An 18,987-nucleotide genomic window follows, 5' to 3' on the forward strand; every position below is an offset into this window, starting at 1 on the left:
GTATCGTGTGCAGGAAACCCTACACTTCCTAAATGTTAACTGCTGCTCTTGGGTTAACGTTATCCTGTCGCCTCCTCTTGCCCGCCGACGTCTTGCAGGAATGCCCTGGTGTTTTTAAAGGTCAGAGGTCGGCTTGTCCTGGAGCCAGAGGACAGACTCGAGGCTCACGCTGGGAATAGAACGAGTGTGTGTTGTGTAAGGAGTGCATGGCGAGTGTGCCGCTGTGGATGTGTATGCCCTCTGCCAGCGGTCAGCACCTTCAAAGCAACAGCCAAGTTCACATGAACACAGTGTGTATGCCAAAATTTATACGGCAGCACACAAACACTGTTTCACATCCTGTGTTATGCACACACACACACACACACACACACACACACACACACACACACACACACACACACACACACACACACACACACACACACACACACACACACTCCTTCTCCTCCCTCTTCTCTGAAGGTGTGACGGTGAGCTGCTGGGTCAAAGTCAGACAGATGGCCCTCACAGTTGGGATTCAATATCAGTGACCGAGAGCATACGACCACTCATGCGTGCATGCAGGCAAACACACAACCCACATACACGCACGCACCCGCAAACACAGACACCTAAAAGTATTTCTCAAGCAAACACATCCACAAAGTAAGAGGCGTAGCAGCGCACATTTGACCTCCAGACAGTCACACAAACAACACTGCACGTGTATTTTCAAGAAACACTTACTGATACTTTGATTCCACTAAAGAAAAGATGCGTCTTCAAAACTAACTGGATAAATTAATTCATGTGATGACGTACATGCAACTGTAGATGTGAGATTTTTCATCTGCAGTTATTTAATTGTGATGACAGGTCTGTCCTGGGAGTTCATGCACAGTACAGACACAAAGCAGGCATCGCTGGATTCGCTTTATGGTGCTTTTATGCTCAGCATTAGAGGTGGGCGGATCTATCCAATTATTGATAGAATCGATACTAGTGTATTAGGATCAATGACAAATGTCTGAACCTTTTTGTGTTGACCGTCACGTCCGTTTCATATAGGCTAGTTGCTTCAGAGACGGGCACATTTACATTCCAGGTCTCCAAAAAGCCCAGTTTCAAAATAAATGAAAAGCTGGTAGATCTACTTTACTGTGTTAACTAATTATTCACAATCACAGTGATTTAGTGGCCATAAAAATTTGTTCCAAATTTGCAAATTAATGACGATTCATCTAATAAGTCAAGATACACTGCTCTCCAAACATACAGTTTTAAGTGTCAGCCACGTATACGTATTAGATCAATACAAAAATGTGCAGCATCGCACACCACCACTTGCCGTTCACTCTCTGTCAGATGGCATCATGTGATGAAATGGTAAATGGCCTGTATTTGTATAGTGCTTTACTAGTCCCTAAGGACCCCAAAGCGCTTTACACATCCAGTCATCCACACATTCACACACTGGTGATGACAACCTACATTGTAGGGGAGATCGTGGCTCAAGAGTTGGGAGTTCGCCTTGTAATCGGAAGGTTGCCAGTTCGAGCCTTGGCTAGGACAGGCAAGACACTTCACCCGTTGCCTACCGGTGACGCCAGTGTCCGGCAGCCTCGCCTCTGTCAGTGCGCCCCAGGGTGTAGGTGGGTTTCAAAGCAGTTTGCATTAGTGACTCAAAGGTCAGCTGGCTTAAGAAACATAATAAACATTTTTTCCAACAGTGTATTATACACATATTGCACTTTGCTGTGTGACTCAAAGCCATAATTAAAACATTTGTCTTTCATTTTTGCCAACCCAGTTTTTTTTCTGCATAGAGCATATTTTTACTTCCACTCTTTAATTTGTGAGCCACATCAAGGACACATTTTCATTCTCTTATGATGGGAAATGAAGGTTTTCTGATTCGGGTGAATTAATTTAATCTCAATGCTTCTACTGAAATTAAGAAGTTCGGGCTGTCATGAAAAGTTCAAACAGAGCCACATGTTGATGCTGAAATAGTGTTGCTGTTTTTAAACTGCACTTATAATATGTAGATACATATATATTTACAGGGGTTACTTTTCTGAAGCAACTTAAAAAATCAGTTTCCAGTAGTTTGACTTTACTCCTTATGAAGCCAGAGATGCTGTGCGATTTGTAGTCGTTAGTGTACATCAGAAAGATCCACAAAAGTCAACTTCAGGTGACTTACCTTTCTCTGTTGCACACACTCACACACATATGCACACTCTGCTAGCTGTCATCACTATGACAAACACCTTCACCCAGACAAAGAGTGACTTTTATGCTCGTTCTCCTTTCATCAAACAAGCAACTATAAATCAAATTGTCCTTTACAATATCCCTCATCTTAGTGGCGCTTAGCACACAGTTAGCCTACATTATCCCCACTTCATTTAGCTCGGTAAACAATTAACCCGGCGCGCGTGTGTGAGCAGAATGATTGAGGGATTTGGCATTAGCTATGCTGCGTTGCGTCTCCATGCTAAGTGTTTAACATAGTTATCCTGTGTTTATGCCCCCCACCGCTACCTCCTTTCTCTCTCCTTTCCTTTTTCCGTCTCTTCCTCTCACCCCCACCCCAATGAATCCCTATGCTTAAACGCTGCCACCAACTTGGAGAGAAAAGAGGGGTTAGGGAAGTTAATTTGAAACAAGCGATTAATATTTCTTTTGTTAAATAAGAGCACACATGCACGCACGCACGCTCTGAGGGTCAGCGCATCGATGAGGTTTGCCTTACTTCAGCTCTGTTTGCGATAGCATTTGGGTTTCACTACAGCAATTACAGGCCTTAATTGAATTGATTTTGATAATGAGCCTCTGTAATGACACTGCTGTGGGAATGGACGGGTGTGTGTTTGCAGTTAATAAGCCACTGTTGTTTTTGCTGGACTTAAATGATCTGTGAGGAGCCAAGCAGGATTTAAAGATGAGGAGACACACACACATATTTAAAACACCGGTGTGTGCTGCTCTAATAGCTGCATACTGGTCAACCGTCTCCGTTCAGCTCTTTTTTTTTTACTATAAACCACTTGTCCGAGGTCTAACCTTTCAGCTTGTTGCATAATATCCTCCAGGCTATAACACATGAATGTTTGATGGCACACGGCTTACTACATGGCAAACTTAATATCCTACACCGCCGCACGTCTGCTGTTTTCAGCTTAGCATAGCCGACGACTACTTCCCAGGTCCTTGGGCGGTTACAGCGGTCTGGTTTCATGGGAGCTTTTTCCGTGGCACTGCGAGAAATCTTTTAAAGGGCTGAGGAGTCAATCTGCTGGTGTATCAGTCAGTGTGAGTTAACTCATCTGCTTTTCTTGCGGTGGGCTCGGGTGCTTCTTGAGTGTTGAGTGGAAAGCTATTGTGATAGAGCAGCGATACGTGTAATGGGCTTGCACTTAAACAAACAACGCACATCGACTGACAGGCTGTGGCCATTCCTCCCCCCTGCACCACTCAGACACACTTCAAACACACAGGTAGCAGCTGATAAATGGCTGTTGGTAGCCCTCCATACGTCTGTGTCTGTTAGTTTTCTTAGGATTTCATTTAAAAGTTTGTGGACCATTAATGGGTATCAGTTTGTGGACCATTAATGGGTATCAGCTGATGATCTAACAGCTAGGTGACATCGTATTTCAATCCTAATATATATATATATATATATATATATATATATATATATGGTTAAGGGGTACAATTTGCCACAAGAATCTAGACTGAGTATTAACTTTTTTTTTTTTTTTTTACTTCTACACAAACCCAACAGTTTATTGTAGATGAATGTGGACAACCACTCACTTAGATGTCCGAAAACCAGTTGGGTGACGTCACCGATCGGAAACCAAGGCTCACTGCAGGGTCATATGGTAGCTAACACACTATAGAGCAGACAGGCTCTAAAGCATAAACACCTAATAAATAATATTTAAATCTAGCAGCTGAGTAAAACTGCGAGAATCATTCCCGAGATCTTCTTTTATAACCAGAGCCCCCTGCTGGCCATTGGAAAGAATGCAGTTTTAAGGCCCGTTTTAAGGCAATGGTTTCCCTTTGCAGACCTGGAGGCTACATCCCAGTTTCACACGCAAAGTGACTGAAATGCTCCGATGATTTCTACAGGCTGTAAACAAACTCCAAGTTTAGTGATATTTTCTAAATCCCACAACTCCTCATTAGATGGGGAAACCTTCCACTATAAACCAAAGTTAAAATCAGAATCAGAAAAACCCAGTGAATGTCTAAAACGTGCAGATTAGGCAATAAACTTGTTTGTCTTTCAATGACGTTTGGTTAAACTTTTTTCTTTCTTTTTTTTAATACTTTCTCTTTATTGATTTTCATCTTACTTTACATACAGAACTAAAGAGGGCAAGGGAAACTAACACATTCACATATGTTCACATATTCCAAACTACACATCGCCTTGTTTTACTGACACATATTACATATTACACAGGTGCATGTTCCATTCAAACACAATCACGGCTAGTCCTCTGCATCGCACAGGTATCAGCTTCTAGTCTTTTAAGGTATAACCATCCCATCTTTCCCAAAGTCTCTCTCCTTTCTCCTTCTGCAGCTGCAGTGAGAAGGTAATCAATTCCATATGATGGATTATGTTAATAATGTCTATGACCAGTTTCCGTGTGGGGGGGCTTGTCTGCAACCAACATTTAGTAATTACCTTTTTGCATGCAACCATAATTATTTTCAGTAAGTATGAGTCTCTTTTATTTATATCCTCAGGAATTTTCCCAACGTACATGGTACTAAAGGAGAAGTGTTACTCCGAGCACATCCACCACCATTTGTTTAAAAAGGTCTTCAGCTTAGGGCATGACCAGAAGACATGGAAGCAACCCGCAGCGACCTCGCTGCACTCCCTCCAGCACAAACTTGTATTTTTTTCATGCTCCAATGTGACTGTTGTGGGGGCTTCACTCTGGGGCTCCACATATAAGCTATAAGTTATAAGACTTGTGATAAACACAGTGTCATACCCAGCCCTGACAGCAGAACCATTTGGTTCTAACTGGGCCACTTTTAGCAGTTGCTCAGTTACAGAGCTGGCAAATGTTGATTGGGTCAGATGTGGACAAAATGTCACAATGCATCAGACATTCAGCTGATAGAACTTGGACTTGTCGCTTAGCTGAGGATGCTAGGCTCACTCCAAGTCAGCCCTGTCACCAAAGGCCAAATGTGGCCAAGAGAGCACTGCAGATATGGGCCAATCATTCATTTCTAACTGGGAGTAAGATTGACCAAATACAAAAGTTGTTATTTAAAACATAGTCTACACTATTAGGATTTCCTAAAAGCTGTCTTTGTCCTGTTTGGTATTTGTTGTCTCATGCTCTTCTTTTCTCTTTTCTTTCCCTTCACCCCCCGGTCATAGCAGATGGCGGCCCTCCCTGAGCCTGGTTCTGCCAGAGGTCTCCTTCTGTTAAAAGAGATGTTTTTTTTTAATCCCCGCATTGGCTCATTGGGTTTCTATCTGTCTATGCTGTTGTAGGGTCTTTATCCAACAATATAGTGCGCTGAGACGGCCACTGCAATCTGATCTGAACTTAAAATGAATTCACTGTTTTGGTAGTCCTTCATTTGCATGCTTCTACGTCATATTAACATGAAATTAATATATTACTAGAGCATAAATACTGTTTTTGCTGTTTTAAATGTATAGAAAGACATCCACAAAGCCGGACTTACTGTTAAAAGACAAGAACAATAATGGAAAAGAATGGTCACACTCAAAATAATTTCCAAATCCTAAAGATTTTTAAATGTATTTACAGATTTGTGCAGAAGTCTGAACTCTCTCTGGGAAGCTTGATGATGATGATTTGAAGCAAAAATTTCAAATTTGCATTCATCGCTCCATCAGACCTGTTGCCACTGATTTTCAGTCCAGTTCTTGTGTAATTTGGCATACCTCGCCCTTTTCTCCAAGTTTCCCCTCCTTAAGAATGGCTTCTTGACTGAGCCCATTTCTGATGAGGCTTCAGTGAACAGTAAACGGATAAATGATGGATGGATTAGAGTGTCCAGATGCTTCTCGCCCGTCCTGTGTCAGGTCTTTGTTGGATTTTTTTTACAGTTTCTTAAGGACATGACTTTTACATACTGATTATCTGTTCTTTGTTTATTTTAAGTTTCCTCAAAATGTGAAAGGAAACACACCATGGCAACAATCTTTCTTCGGCTAGTAGAGGCTTAGGAATCACTTTTTGGGGCAACCAACAAGCGATTCCTGTGAAACTGTTTAAGCATTTTTCATAGATTCATCTAAAGAAGACACAATACTGGTTCTTCCCTCGAGGTAGACTCCTTTTTTATGCTTAAATGATTCAGGAGTCAGTATTAAGTGACTTAAACATAAAAAGCCACCATTCCTCTGGATGCAAGATTTAAAAGATATGCGGGGCGGTTCGAGACTTTTGCACAGCACTTTATCCATCCATCCATCCATCTTCATCCGCTTATCCGAGGTCGGGTCGCGGGGGTAGCAGCCTAAGCAAAGAGGTCCAGACCTCCCTCTCCCCAGCCACCTCCTCCAGCTTGTCCGGGGGAATACCAAGGCGTTCCCAGGCCAGCACTTTATTTTACATTTAAATGCAACTGTCGTGAGGAAAAAATGAGCCGCAGTAAACACTTAGGCCTGCAGCGAGAAAGCAACCAGAATCTTCGATTGTTTCAAAGCGAGCTCACGAATTCCCTTCAAAGACGGGAACAGTGAGAGTCTCAAGACCGCCAGGCCTTGTGCATGAAAGAATCATATTCATTCACATCATTCAAACTGATAGTGCACACTATCACTTACAGTCGGCGGTTCTGTCTGCAGCTTTGTCCGCCAACTTGAAATAATAATAAATGACCGATTAAATGGCTTTTGTCTCTGGACTGTAAATTGCTGCTTTTAAACCTTAACCTTGCTCCAGATCACACTTACTTTGATGAGGGGCCTTTGATGTGCGAACACACACAACCTTGTGCTTGTGCTCTGGCAGTGGAGCATCACTAATTATCTCACCAGCGGAAAGGTAAGGGAAGTGGGGACCTGCATGTGTGTGTGTGGTCTCAGTACGATGGTAGCTTTTAATGAGCCCCACATTTCTTATCAAGCTTGGTGCTCAACAAACGCTCTGATCCGCCCACATGGAGGACTGGGCTTGACTGATCGCGTCTGATGCCCCCCCCCACCCCCCACCCCCCAACCCCCTCCACACCATCCTAGCCAACACCCTAATCAACCTTCCTCTCCCTTGCCTCCCTCCCCTCCCTTCCGTCTTACTGTCAGAAAGAAATATCCTTGAGAGAAACTGTGAATCAAAGGGCTTTTTCATCCTTTTTCACAAAGAAAAAGGAGCGATGGAGAGGGACAGAGATGGAGTGAGAGACTCAACAGGACAAAAGAAAGACAGAAAGTGAGCGAGGGATGGATGGAGAGAGGGCAAGAGGTGGAGGGAGTGAGAAAAGAAAACCAAGGATAAAAAGACCGAACTTCTCTGAGCTGGAGGGCGCTCCAGAGGACACGTCCTAGATTAGCTACCATCCCTCCCCTCCTTCCATCTCTCCATCCACCCTCTTTCCTCCAACCCCAGCTTCAGATGGGGAGCAGCAGCCCTGAGGCCCACTCGGCGGGCGTCAAGGGTGGAAATAGGAGGGGGGAGACACTGGGCATTTAGACATCTGTCAGCCACTAATGAAAGAGTTCAATTTAGTGGAAAATCTAAAACAACCTTGTCTGACAGGCAGGCTGACAGGCTTTAACTCGCCGTGTGTTGTTGTTGTTCGTGTACGCGTCTCGCCGTCGTGTTAGCGTGAAGAGGACCAGGAGGGGGGCATTAAAAAAAGGTGAAAGGGGGAGAAAAAAAATAATGCAATAAACTCAGGCTGTGCTGGGGCATATGCTTGCGAGCACATGAAAGTGTAGAGCTTGTGTGTGTGCTCAAGAGTCATGCAGGGGTGTGGATCAGTCCATGCAGCAGGGGTTGGGTCTTATGGCTTTACATCGCTCCAGGGGTACAGGGCATGTTTTTCGACGATAGATGGGTTATGGTAGGGTTTTCTGTGTGTGTCTGTGTGTGCGCGAGAGAGAAGAAAAAGCATATTTAGCCCTCTCCAGTGCTATTAGAGTTGGAGAGATGAACACATGGCTCTCCAGGCAACACACGCACACGCAGACAGACGCACACACTTTGTCTCCACCCCCCCCCGAGCTTCATTAGCGCGTCATTAGAAACAACTCTAGTGAAAGCTGTTGTTTTAGAGAAACAGTCGTGCCTATCTGTCCTCGCCGAAAAGGCTCTATGTGTGTGTGCCATGCAGACAACTCATTATTTTTTGTTTTTTATTTTTCTCTTTACTTTTTTATAGATTAATCCACCTGCTGATTTATGTGCCGTGCTGCCTAGCGACACTGCTATTACTGAGGTTGAATAGTCAAACTGAACGCAGTTTTATTGACTGTGAAAGCATGAATGGTTGGATTCATGAACGGTCACAAATTCCATTGTTTGAAAGATGACGGGTGTGAGGATGGATGTCCACACACAAAACAACAGCCCGAAGGTTGTAATGAAACAACTGGGTGTAGAAAAGCCCTCTACCTGCGCCACACAGCAAGTGTCACATCTTCAGAATTTATTCGTTTTTGAAGATCAAATTCAAAGTAACCATATGAACTGCATCATCTAGGACAGATCTGAATCTTTAAGCTGTATATACACGATAAGCTAGATGTGGAAGATCCCCTCATTAAGAGCAAAGTAAGCACAATTACGGCAGATTTAATGTTTACTCAGAAACGCAGTTAAAAGGAAGAACTGGGCTGGGGATGGGTTGCAAAGCAGCTTGCAGAGGCAGCAACAGCTGTAGGCACGCTATAGCAGGTGAAACAGAGTGACTTTTATATGATTTGCCAACTTGTTGTGAAGGTGATTATCAGCTGAGCCATCAGCTTCTGATCTGAGCACAACTTTGGATCTTTAGGCGTTCGTGCCTTAACACATCAGTTGTGACAACACTTGCCGCTTCCTGTTTGTAAGCTTTATGTTTTGCTCTTTCACCCTCTTTTTCTTTTCACAGAAAATACTTGGTTAGGATCTCAGAAAAGAGTGTGGCATGGGATGGCATGCTCCCTTTTCAAAACCTTAACCCTTCACGTTAAAAAATGATGGCAGTAAATGATGCCACTGCATCTAAATTTGACACCATTGGTGCTCAACAAGCCTCTGTGTGTCTGAATAATGACTGAAACTTATAAGGTTTCTGCCTTTCAGGGCTTTTTAATCTGACACACAATATGGCTTATAGTGAGGTCTAATGTATTAACGAACCATTCAAGACACCTACACTCTAGTTTTTGTAAGCAAAATTCTAATTTGAGCATCAATTAGCTGGTATATTTGCAATGCAACCATACTAACCACCATTATTTGTCACATATGGTCACCACTGGCTCCAATAATCCAAATTGGAGACATCCATAATGAAAAGTCAAGGCTTTAAACACTAGAGTGGGACTATATTTGGCTATATTTATTTATTACACTGAGTTTATAGCTAAATAAGAAACATTAGCTCGCTTCCACTTCGTTTAGCTTAGCATACAGGCTAGAAACGGGGTGAAAAGCTAGCCTGGCTCAAAAGATGTAAGAATCCACAAACCACAGCCTCTAATGCATACACACTAGCAGCGTATATTTTAGCAGTTTCACAATTTCAAAATCTGAAGTGTAAAAATAACCCAAATTTCTCTGCATAGGCTGCACAAGAAGTGGTTGAAAAGTGAAATCCTTATCATTCAGCATCAACAGCAATGACACTTTACCTTGCAAGCTGAGCTACACTCATAAATATAATCTTGTTTGCTGGCCACTATCTTCTTGGAACTAAACAAAACGGAAGCAATCAACCAAAAGAAAAAGTAAATGATAACCTTGCTTTTGATACAACTGAGGTGAAAACTGAAAAGAAAAATTGTTCTGACACTCAGTTCGTGTTGTGACCTGTATCTTCTCTAGAAACATTACTTCATCGCTGAAATATGACAGGCATGTCTGGAGCTGACATGAATATACACATTCTGCATGCATACAATCACATATGCATACATTTGGTACGAGTGCGCTGACGGATCGCTGACAAATCTTCAGGAGAGACATCAGAGGAGTGATGGAGATGGGGCCGGGAGAGAAGCAACAAGCAGCGCTGTCATTTTTCTTTCTCTCTTGTTTTTTTTCCAACTGGCGAGGAAGCCTACACCTCTCCGCTTTGCTCTCGCCACCGCCATCACCTCTGTGAGAACCGAGCAGGGAGAGATTCATCACATAAAACCACAGACCCCCTTCACTTATCCCTTTTCGCAAAAAATGGCAGCCATTCAACTGTTTTTTTTGCCCTAAACCAACATGGCTGCCAATACCGGTGCCCTTTTCTCCAGTCTGGCCCCCGTCCAGCTTTCCACTCTGATTGCATCTCTGCCTGTTAGGGCCTTGGGTTTGGAAGGAGAGATAGAGCGAGGGAGGGGATGAGTGCCAATACAAACATTGTTCTGCTGGCTTTTTACAAGCCAGGAGAGTGGGGAAGTTAATAAGCAGGTATTGGTTTTTAACTGCGCCCCGTTTATTGCTTTGCCCTCGAGCGTGCTGGAGTGCTCTACTCCACCTTTTTCCTGTCCATCTGCCCATCACCTTTGCTAACCTCCTGCTCAATTTCCCCCTCTCTCTGTCTGCTCTCCTTTTGTCTTGACATGCCTCATTCAGCAATTAATCCGCCATCCTCATCATCTGTTTATTTCTGCCTCCCACTGGATCCTTACTCTCATTTTATTTTATTTTTTGGCCCTTTTTTTCCCATTTTGAGCTGAGTTGAAGCCAGTCAAAAAAAAATCCAGCATAAACCACTCAATGCTCCGTCATTATGCTGCTATTGATTTAGTGTTTTGCAAGTGTGTCCTCGGTCCTCTTCCCTGTATATTAAATCTAAAACCATATCCGTCCATCAATACAGGACAATCGCATAAGCTGTTGTTGTCCGCCTCTGACATGATGAATATGATGCGGGTTTAATTGCATATGTGTCACCTGCTTTTTTTTTTTTTTTTTTACATGGGTTAACATTTTTAATATTTGTTGCTCCCAGAAGCTTTTCATGAACAAACATGACAATAAACTTTCCTTTACTTCCAGCACTTATGAGCAACCTTTTAAATCTCACCGCTGGGCTCCGCAGATTCTTGTTTCAAAGAAACAACTTTCAGCTTCATTTTTAAAAACTCTGTTACAGCACTTGGCACAAAGCTACAACCCCTACAAGCAGTAGCGGGTGGCTCAGTGGAGTTGTTTTGTCCTGGGGCTTGCCTGTGAGGCTACAAATAGGCTGCCCTAACCCAAATCTGGGGCCATGAAGAGCTTAAAAGACACAATTTGGGGTTAGAAAAACTGCTTTAATCCTCTACAAGGTTGATGTAAAAAAAATATTTAATTTCAAATTTTATTTCATACTTTCAGTCACTTAGTTGCCAGCCAGCAGAAGTACTGAGGAATGGTCAGAGCCTGCTAGAGAACACAGATGGACTATAGACAGACTGTTTATAAAAGATGAATGCAGCCTGCAGGTTTGAAAAGCTAAGCCAGGGCATAAGTGCATTAAACCTTTATTCTTTCTAAAGGCCAGCAGTTGGTGAATCCTCTGGATGCAAAAAGAATGAAGTGGTAAATAAGAATGCATGCAGGTAGTCTATGATAACCCAAACCTATATGCAGAGTGGGATTTCCCTCCTTAATATGTAACCAATAAAATATGGCTTATTTGTTACGTATTACTGCTTAAAATATAGGTTACTTTTTTAACCACCACATCTGATTTTTAAAGTGAATCTAGAGTAAGTAACACTGGGGTCACTGGGTTCAGACTCTGTGCCGCTCGTCTTTTAGACCATGGCCCTTTGTGCTAAACCCACAGTGAGAAACCTTGGTGTTAAACTGGAGCATGATTTTTATACTAAATAAGCAGCTGAATTCTGTTATTAACACTAGTTTTTACCACTTGAGGCTTTTATCCACCATCAAATCAGCTTTATCTTTTAAAAGATTTGAATGTCTCATTCATGCTTTTATCACAATGTGTCTGGACTATTGTAATGCACACTGTGTTGGCCTTAGTAAAGTTTCCCTTTTTTGCCTGCAGTTAGTCGGGATTTGTCTTCTAACTGGTACTCGCCCTACTTGCAAGAACATTACGCATCCTGGCCTCCCCCCATGTTCCCTCAAGTTTGCTGAGGTCCATAGACCAGCTGCTCCTGGTAGTCCAAACAACCGGACTGAAAACCAGGGGCAACTGAGCTTGTTCACACCTCCCTGTCCATGGTATTACAGTTTTTGAAAACACATCTTAAAACTAATTTTTATTCCTTTATTTATTATTTATTTCAAGACTCTGCTCTGTTCCAACTTTTCATTGAGCCAAAGAACTCAGCTGTTTCAGAAAACTACCGCTCATTAAATCAAAGAGAAATTAACTATCACAAAAAAAACCCAACCTAAAAATCTCCTCCTGCTGATTGCTCCCTCTGGGCTGTTAGAAAACCTTGCCATGAACAACATCTCTAAAGAAATGTTATCTGCAAGTGATAGAGGGCTGATAGAGACGAGCAAATATACTCCTGATTGGAAATATCAACCCTAACCCTAATTTAAACTAAATGCGATTCATTCAAGCTTAGAGAATTAAATATAAAGAAATGTTTTACTATATTCTTGCTCGGCTTCCATATGACAGATATTACCTACCAGAGGCATCATAATTTCCAGATAGACATATTTAAATGTTAATAAATGCATTTTCTACAAGTTTAGGTGTAATGTTTTGTACTGACGTTTTAAAGACGCTCTGATAATGTGTTGTTTACTCTGCTTCAGAGACCAAATACAGACCCAAATTTACTGCTACCTGACATCAAAAAGGCCCAAACGAATGCTGCAGGAGAGAGAAGCAAGTGAGGAAGAGGGATGACCAGACAGAACAGAGGGAGGGATGGTGTTATGGTGTAGAAGAAGGCGATTTCATGTTCCTATAATCCTGAAACTGCTGCAGTATGTGTCCTCCCCTGGGCTGTTTCACACCTCCAACCAGGGATAAGTGACAAGCTCTCACGGTGCAGAGAAACAGCCGAAATTTAACATACTTATTCCACGAGCAATTAACACGGTGACTCTGTGCAAAACAACAAGATTGACTCTGAATCGGGAGCGGGAGCATAAATCCCACGTACGGCTCTTGTGGGATTCGTAGTATCCACCCTGTCCTGCCCAGGGGGGCTATCCACTGATCCAACCGACAGAAGTAAGAGCGTGCAGGCGCTCAACTGATGAGATTCCAGTTAGCTGGCACAGACGAGGAGAGGGGTGGGGAAGCAGCCAATAACCCGAGCAGAAGGGATCTGGGGGCCTCTAAATATCCACCCAGGGCTAAAAGTGTGAGAGTGCGAGCAAGCTTCAGCCCACTTCCTCTATTGCTCTCCTGGGCCACAAGAGGGAACAATATTGGAAAATGGAGCACCAGCACACTCCTTTATAGTCAGGCATATGCACGGGTGTCCAGAAAAGCAGGAACAGATGCCAGCAAGCAGATAAACATGCAAGTGTTTTCGACTGCTAGTGGCAGCGTGTTTTGATGATTGTTCTCTAATCATCTTTGCACAAGGATGAGCGTGCAGGCTAGAAGCAAAGGGAAACACAACACAAACTCCTGCAGACTGCCGAAGCCAGTAATGAAAATATAAAGTGGGGACGAGTGGGTGATTGTCAGCTTTTGGTGAACATTTGCTTGGAATAAATTTGGACAACACGTTTTTGCGAAACAACAGCAGATGATATCATTACACTAAAAGCCGATAAATTATAAATCACTGGCAATAACTAGTTGTAATGTCTGTATTTCAGTGGAAACGTCTCCTCACCTGCTGGCACTCAATTTCGATGTTGTCAGCGCATTGATATGTTATCAGCAGTTGGTGCCCCACTCTCACCAACTGACTAGCAGGCTCATTAGTCTGTTACAGCCATTCTAATCAGTGACAAACAGAGAGCAAACCCACATTACATGGGATGCATCTTGTGTGCAGAAGTGCACAGTGTTAAATGTGGTAAGTTAGCATGTGAAAACTTTATATCAATATTTTGTGCAGTAAAAATATTTCTAAAAGTCACCGATTCTTAACGCAGCCGTTGACATCAACCATGTAATATCACAGGATGAATTTATTATTATTATTACTTTTTGAACGGATCGAAATAAACACATGTGACCAATCAGACCACTGCATTTGGCAATGAGTGCGCTCGTAGATGGTCAGATGTGGTCTTTGTTGTCTACATACGCGTTACACAACAAGTTCGAAACTGGAAACCTCTGAATTTTGTTTCGCTTTTTCACAATGTGCAAAGTGTGTAAAGAGAAATTACAAACAAAAGTAAGAGGCAACTTATAAAAACTGTCTAAAAGATGAGTCTTTAACTTGCATGTCATGATCGAGAATTACATAGATGGGTATGGATTATTATTATTAATCCCACACTGTGGAAATCCACTTGTTACAGCAGCACATGGCTCAGGTAGAAAAAGTCCATTTGAGTTATGTTTGAAAATAAAACCAAAAAATAAGAAAAAAAAAAGCCAAAACTGCTAAAAATGATGATTCAAGTCAAATAAAAGAGTAATTTGTATGATGTACAAATGGCTACTATATACAGTAAAATACAGGACAAAGACATTTTCTAGATTTTCTATATGTACATGGGAAGTGCTGAGGGAATGATAGTATATATATATGTGCTTCCACTACCTCTCTGGTCTCTTATTGTGGACTTTTAATGTGAAAGCACACTGTCTAATCGTAGGTGGTAGCAGCACCAGTAACAGGTGGAAGAAGCCACCAAAGATCAACATGAGACTGTGTGCGAGTGACACATGAAGCACGTAGTACTACGACTCGAGCATTTTTCACAAATTAATTCCAGACAGCATCAGGAGACTCAGGTTGGGACACTGTCCTCAGCTGCACTCTTTCATATGTGGCACACAGCGCGCTACAGTCTGCTTCTGACAGGTTCTCCATATTGGAAATAGTCAATCTGGTTTATTTAAAGGTGATTTCAGGATAGTGCGCAGGAGGCGGGAGACCTTATGTCCATTCGATTGCTGTGAACTCACGGGACTACTGTCTGCACCCAGAGCCGACAGGATAAATACTGAGGTTTTTACATGCAGCTCTGCGGTCTGCGGCTGAGTGATGGTGCAACACAGGGATCTTATTTGCCTCTATCTGTGTACATATCAAAAGATGGTCTGTGGTTCTTCTATTAGGTAGGCTACACTGACTAACCTTCTAGGATAGAGGTAGAGCTTGGGTTTTAGGCTGAAGTCCACCTACTTTCATTAGAAATGTTTCCTTTTTTGGATCATCCAAAATCTTTTTAACAACAAAAACTGAACGAATGTCTGAAATGGATCATTTTCTATTTTCTAGAAACTTTTCTAACTCCAGACAGTCCCCTGGTGACCCGGTGGCTGTTATGGTGGTAATAATGGTTTTTGACTTTTATGACATTCACACTTAAGCTTGGAAAGAACCAGTGGACATAGACTCCCTCCAAACTTTTGAACTAACCTTGACAGTCACCTGCTCGCACTCTCGGTCACTCACAAATGCTCTGTAGCAGCAGCGCAACACACTGAGGCAGTTACTTGCGTATTCATACCCACCCACACACACACAACACAGGTCGGTGTGGGGCGGGGTCGGGCGGGGCTGCCTCGAGGTACCGCTGTAAGTGTGTGATTAGAGGAGAAAGTAGGCAGAGGAGAATGAGGACACACACTCACCCCTGTTAAGGTCTTTATGTTATGCAGTGCATTCTGAGCTTCAAGGGCAGCTTTCCTTGTGTAAAACGTGACAAAACAGCAGCCTGGGGAGAAAGAGAGAGAGAGAGAGAGATGAGCATAAGGAGCAACAAAGAGCATTTTCTCTCTTCATCTGCCTGGCATCACCTGTCGACACTGGGAGACGCTGAGTGAATGTTAAGGAGAAAACATCCTAACGGAGAGGAAGAGAACACTTTTTTTTTAGTTTGTTTCAACGCTGATGACTTGAGCCTGGAGGAACCGTGCACACAAAGTGATGCATGAGCACACACTCACACAGACACACACTCACATGCGAACAACAAGGAAACGAAGACAGGAACGTGGAGAAGCAAGGTTGTCTCTTCATTAATCCCAGAGTGATCTGTGAACAGCTGCTTTATCGTTCATTCACCAAAGAAAGCGCTGACTCATTTATTTATGCTCCCTTTATTTGCATCTCGACATTTCTGACAAATGTGGGCTGGAAATGGAAACATTCAGGTGACACACATGTTACAGCAGTTTTTAAATGATCATATTTAAACGATTCATCAAAAAGTAGTGAAGCCATCTAAAATCAGTGGAAAAAACTGTAAATCTGACAAAAAGTAAAATAAAGAAATCAGCGACTGAAACCTTGGCATGATTCAGTTTGAAGTGTCAATGCAATTCACTGATCAGGCTACTAAAAATCACTTTAAATCAAAATTTGAGCTACGTTTAACTTTGACACTGCAATGTCTTTAGACCTGCAAATTAAACTTTACAAGGTGCTTGCATGCTCACACTCTCACACAGTACCACAACTGGACTCGAATGTAAATGTATACACAATTGCAGTGAAGAAAGCAGGGAGGGAAACGAGAGTAGGGCTGAAACACCGCAGTCACGGGCCATTTTCAGTCAGCACACAAACCTGCACAGTCAGGCAAAAATAAGCCAGCGGGAGGAAAATGTAGGGCAGAGACCGAGGTGTGACTCTTCTATTTTCCTCGTACACACAGCAAGCAGCTGTTTATGTCAAACACAAGGTTTGGACAAATCGCTCACGGTGAGGATTTTGTGTCTGCGTTTATGTCCTCATGACACGACTGTCGAACAGCTATGGGGAAATTTCCAAACGAGATGTAACGGGGAGAACATTTATCAAGGCAACCCACGGCGGGCTCGAATAAATCCAGTGTTTGAACTAAAACTAGCATTCTGGGGAGAGCATAAACCATGTTTTTGTAGATACAGTTTAAAGATGCCACATGCAGGCAATCATTAAGTTACTGCTTCGAAAAGAAGGCAGCCATAAGGACGCAGTGGCTGAATGCATGCGTGTGTCACTGCCACTGCCGCCACTGTTGAAAATGTGGAGAATGTGTTGAGAGCTGCTCATCCAACTAACACAGCGAGTTTACTGTTAGCTTGTGACTTTCACAGGTGTTCCGTCCTGTTATTGTCTCCCCAAAAACACTTCCGTTTATCTCATGTCTGAATCTTTTGTAGTAAGCCTCGTTATCCATGACACAAACAAACACACCAAGTTGGACAAAAAATCGCGTAGATCTCAGTAAAGTTGTGATGCGCGATTTCTTACAATCATCACAGACATGAACGTGCAGAAATCTTGCTGAGATGCTGAGCAGGTGAAACATGCACATTTACCCAGGTTACAGGTTACCCAAACAAAAATATCCTGTCAAAGAGAATTATGCCCAAGAGCCTAACTTCAACAAATTTCACTACTTGTTCATCCTTTTTTTTTTTTACCATAAATTAATGTAAAAAGAAACTGGTGCATAAAAAAATTTCTCCAGAATGCAGGAAACAAAGAGTTTGGTGCTCAAAATTGAACTTATATTTGACATTTCTTCCCGATTCTCAAATAAAACCTATACCCATGTCCATAAACTGAACCCGGGGAAAGATAGTGGAGACGACGGTAGAATGGCTGTCCAAATTATTACTAATATACATTAAAGTTTGTGATCAATCTAAATTGCCCATAGGTGTGAATGCAGGAGTGAATGTGAGTGCGAATGGTTGTCTGTCTCTGTGTGTTAGCCTGGCGACCAGTCCAAGGTGTACCCGGCCTCTCGCCCTATGACAGCTGGGATAGGCTCCAGCACCCCCCGCGATCCTGAAAAGGATAAGCGGAAGCGAATGGATGGATGGATGGATACATTAAAGGGAGCTACCGCAGGATAAAATCCCAAACTGTGGATTGACTTCTTCTTGCATTAAACCTCTGCTCACCTACAGCTGCTTACCTGGTGAAGAGGATCAGTAAACTGCACATTAGCATGAGGCAGCCACAGGTGAGGCACTGCTATGGCTTCAGCATCTTAGTCCAGGTTCATATGCTCATATGCTTGGACCTGCTGCCTCCAGCTCTGCTCATCTGGTAATTTTGTTGTGTATTTATTTGTCCAGAGATGAGCAGAGCGGACCATTGTTTACATCTGCTTTGGTGTCTCCCCCATTGTCTTTATGGCACAAATCAATTCAGTGTGAATACGGTGAATCGGTTGAGGTTTTGTTGCCTGTGCTGCAGACATCAGCCCTGATGACACTTGCCCTGCAGTGCATCTTAGTGAAATCCAACAGTGAGCATCTGGAGCAGGTTTAGCATCCAAATCCCAAAGTCCCTTTGATGAGGCTGGGAGTGTAATGGATCTGAATTCCTGCGGTGTCCTCTGGGTGCCAGGGCTGTTGAATAGTTGGCCCTTAGCCTAGCGTCAGCAACGTGATTGGTGTTGTGATTCAGATGGTGCAGTGCCTGTGTATTAGCAGGGATAACTCTCAGCTTAGCGTTTTCCCTCTATGACCCCCAGTGTGAAAGACGGCTCGGGGTGTCACTTCACTAAACCCTAAGCCCCCCCGCTTCAGCTATCAGTATCAATTTGCCACCAAGAGTTTCACACCAGCTTCTACTGGTTAAAGGCAGGGAGATAATCGGGGGTATTAATCATGACTGACAGAATATCACTGGGTAAAAATGTATTCAATGTATTCCATGTGGGTCACCAAAAAGATGGCAAATACACACCAAACTCTGTGGTAAAAGTGCTGGCTTCC

At 42.9% G+C, this 18,987-nt stretch overlaps 1 protein-coding gene across 27 annotated transcripts in view; it reads right to left on the reverse strand.

Annotated features, from left to right (window-relative positions):
* Positions 1–18,987, reverse strand: part of celf2 (cugbp, Elav-like family member 2) — a 242,093-nt gene that overhangs the window by 66,718 nt on the left and 156,388 nt on the right. For all 27 annotated transcript variants that reach the window (XM_085251508.1, XM_085251509.1, XM_085251506.1 and 24 more), the window contains one exon: positions 15,901–15,983. In XM_085251508.1, the coding sequence (XP_085107634.1) occupies positions 15,901–15,983 (83 nt within the window). The remainder of the gene's footprint in view (positions 1–15,900; positions 15,984–18,987) is intronic.

The sequence above is a fragment of the Mchenga conophoros genome, linkage group LG17, assembly GCF_057382185.1.
Source record: "Mchenga conophoros isolate Kocher_MC1m ecotype Shallow Benthic linkage group LG17, M_conophoros_male_GT1.1, whole genome shotgun sequence".
In the NCBI taxonomy this organism is placed as follows: domain Eukaryota; kingdom Metazoa; phylum Chordata; class Actinopteri; order Cichliformes; family Cichlidae; genus Mchenga; species Mchenga conophoros.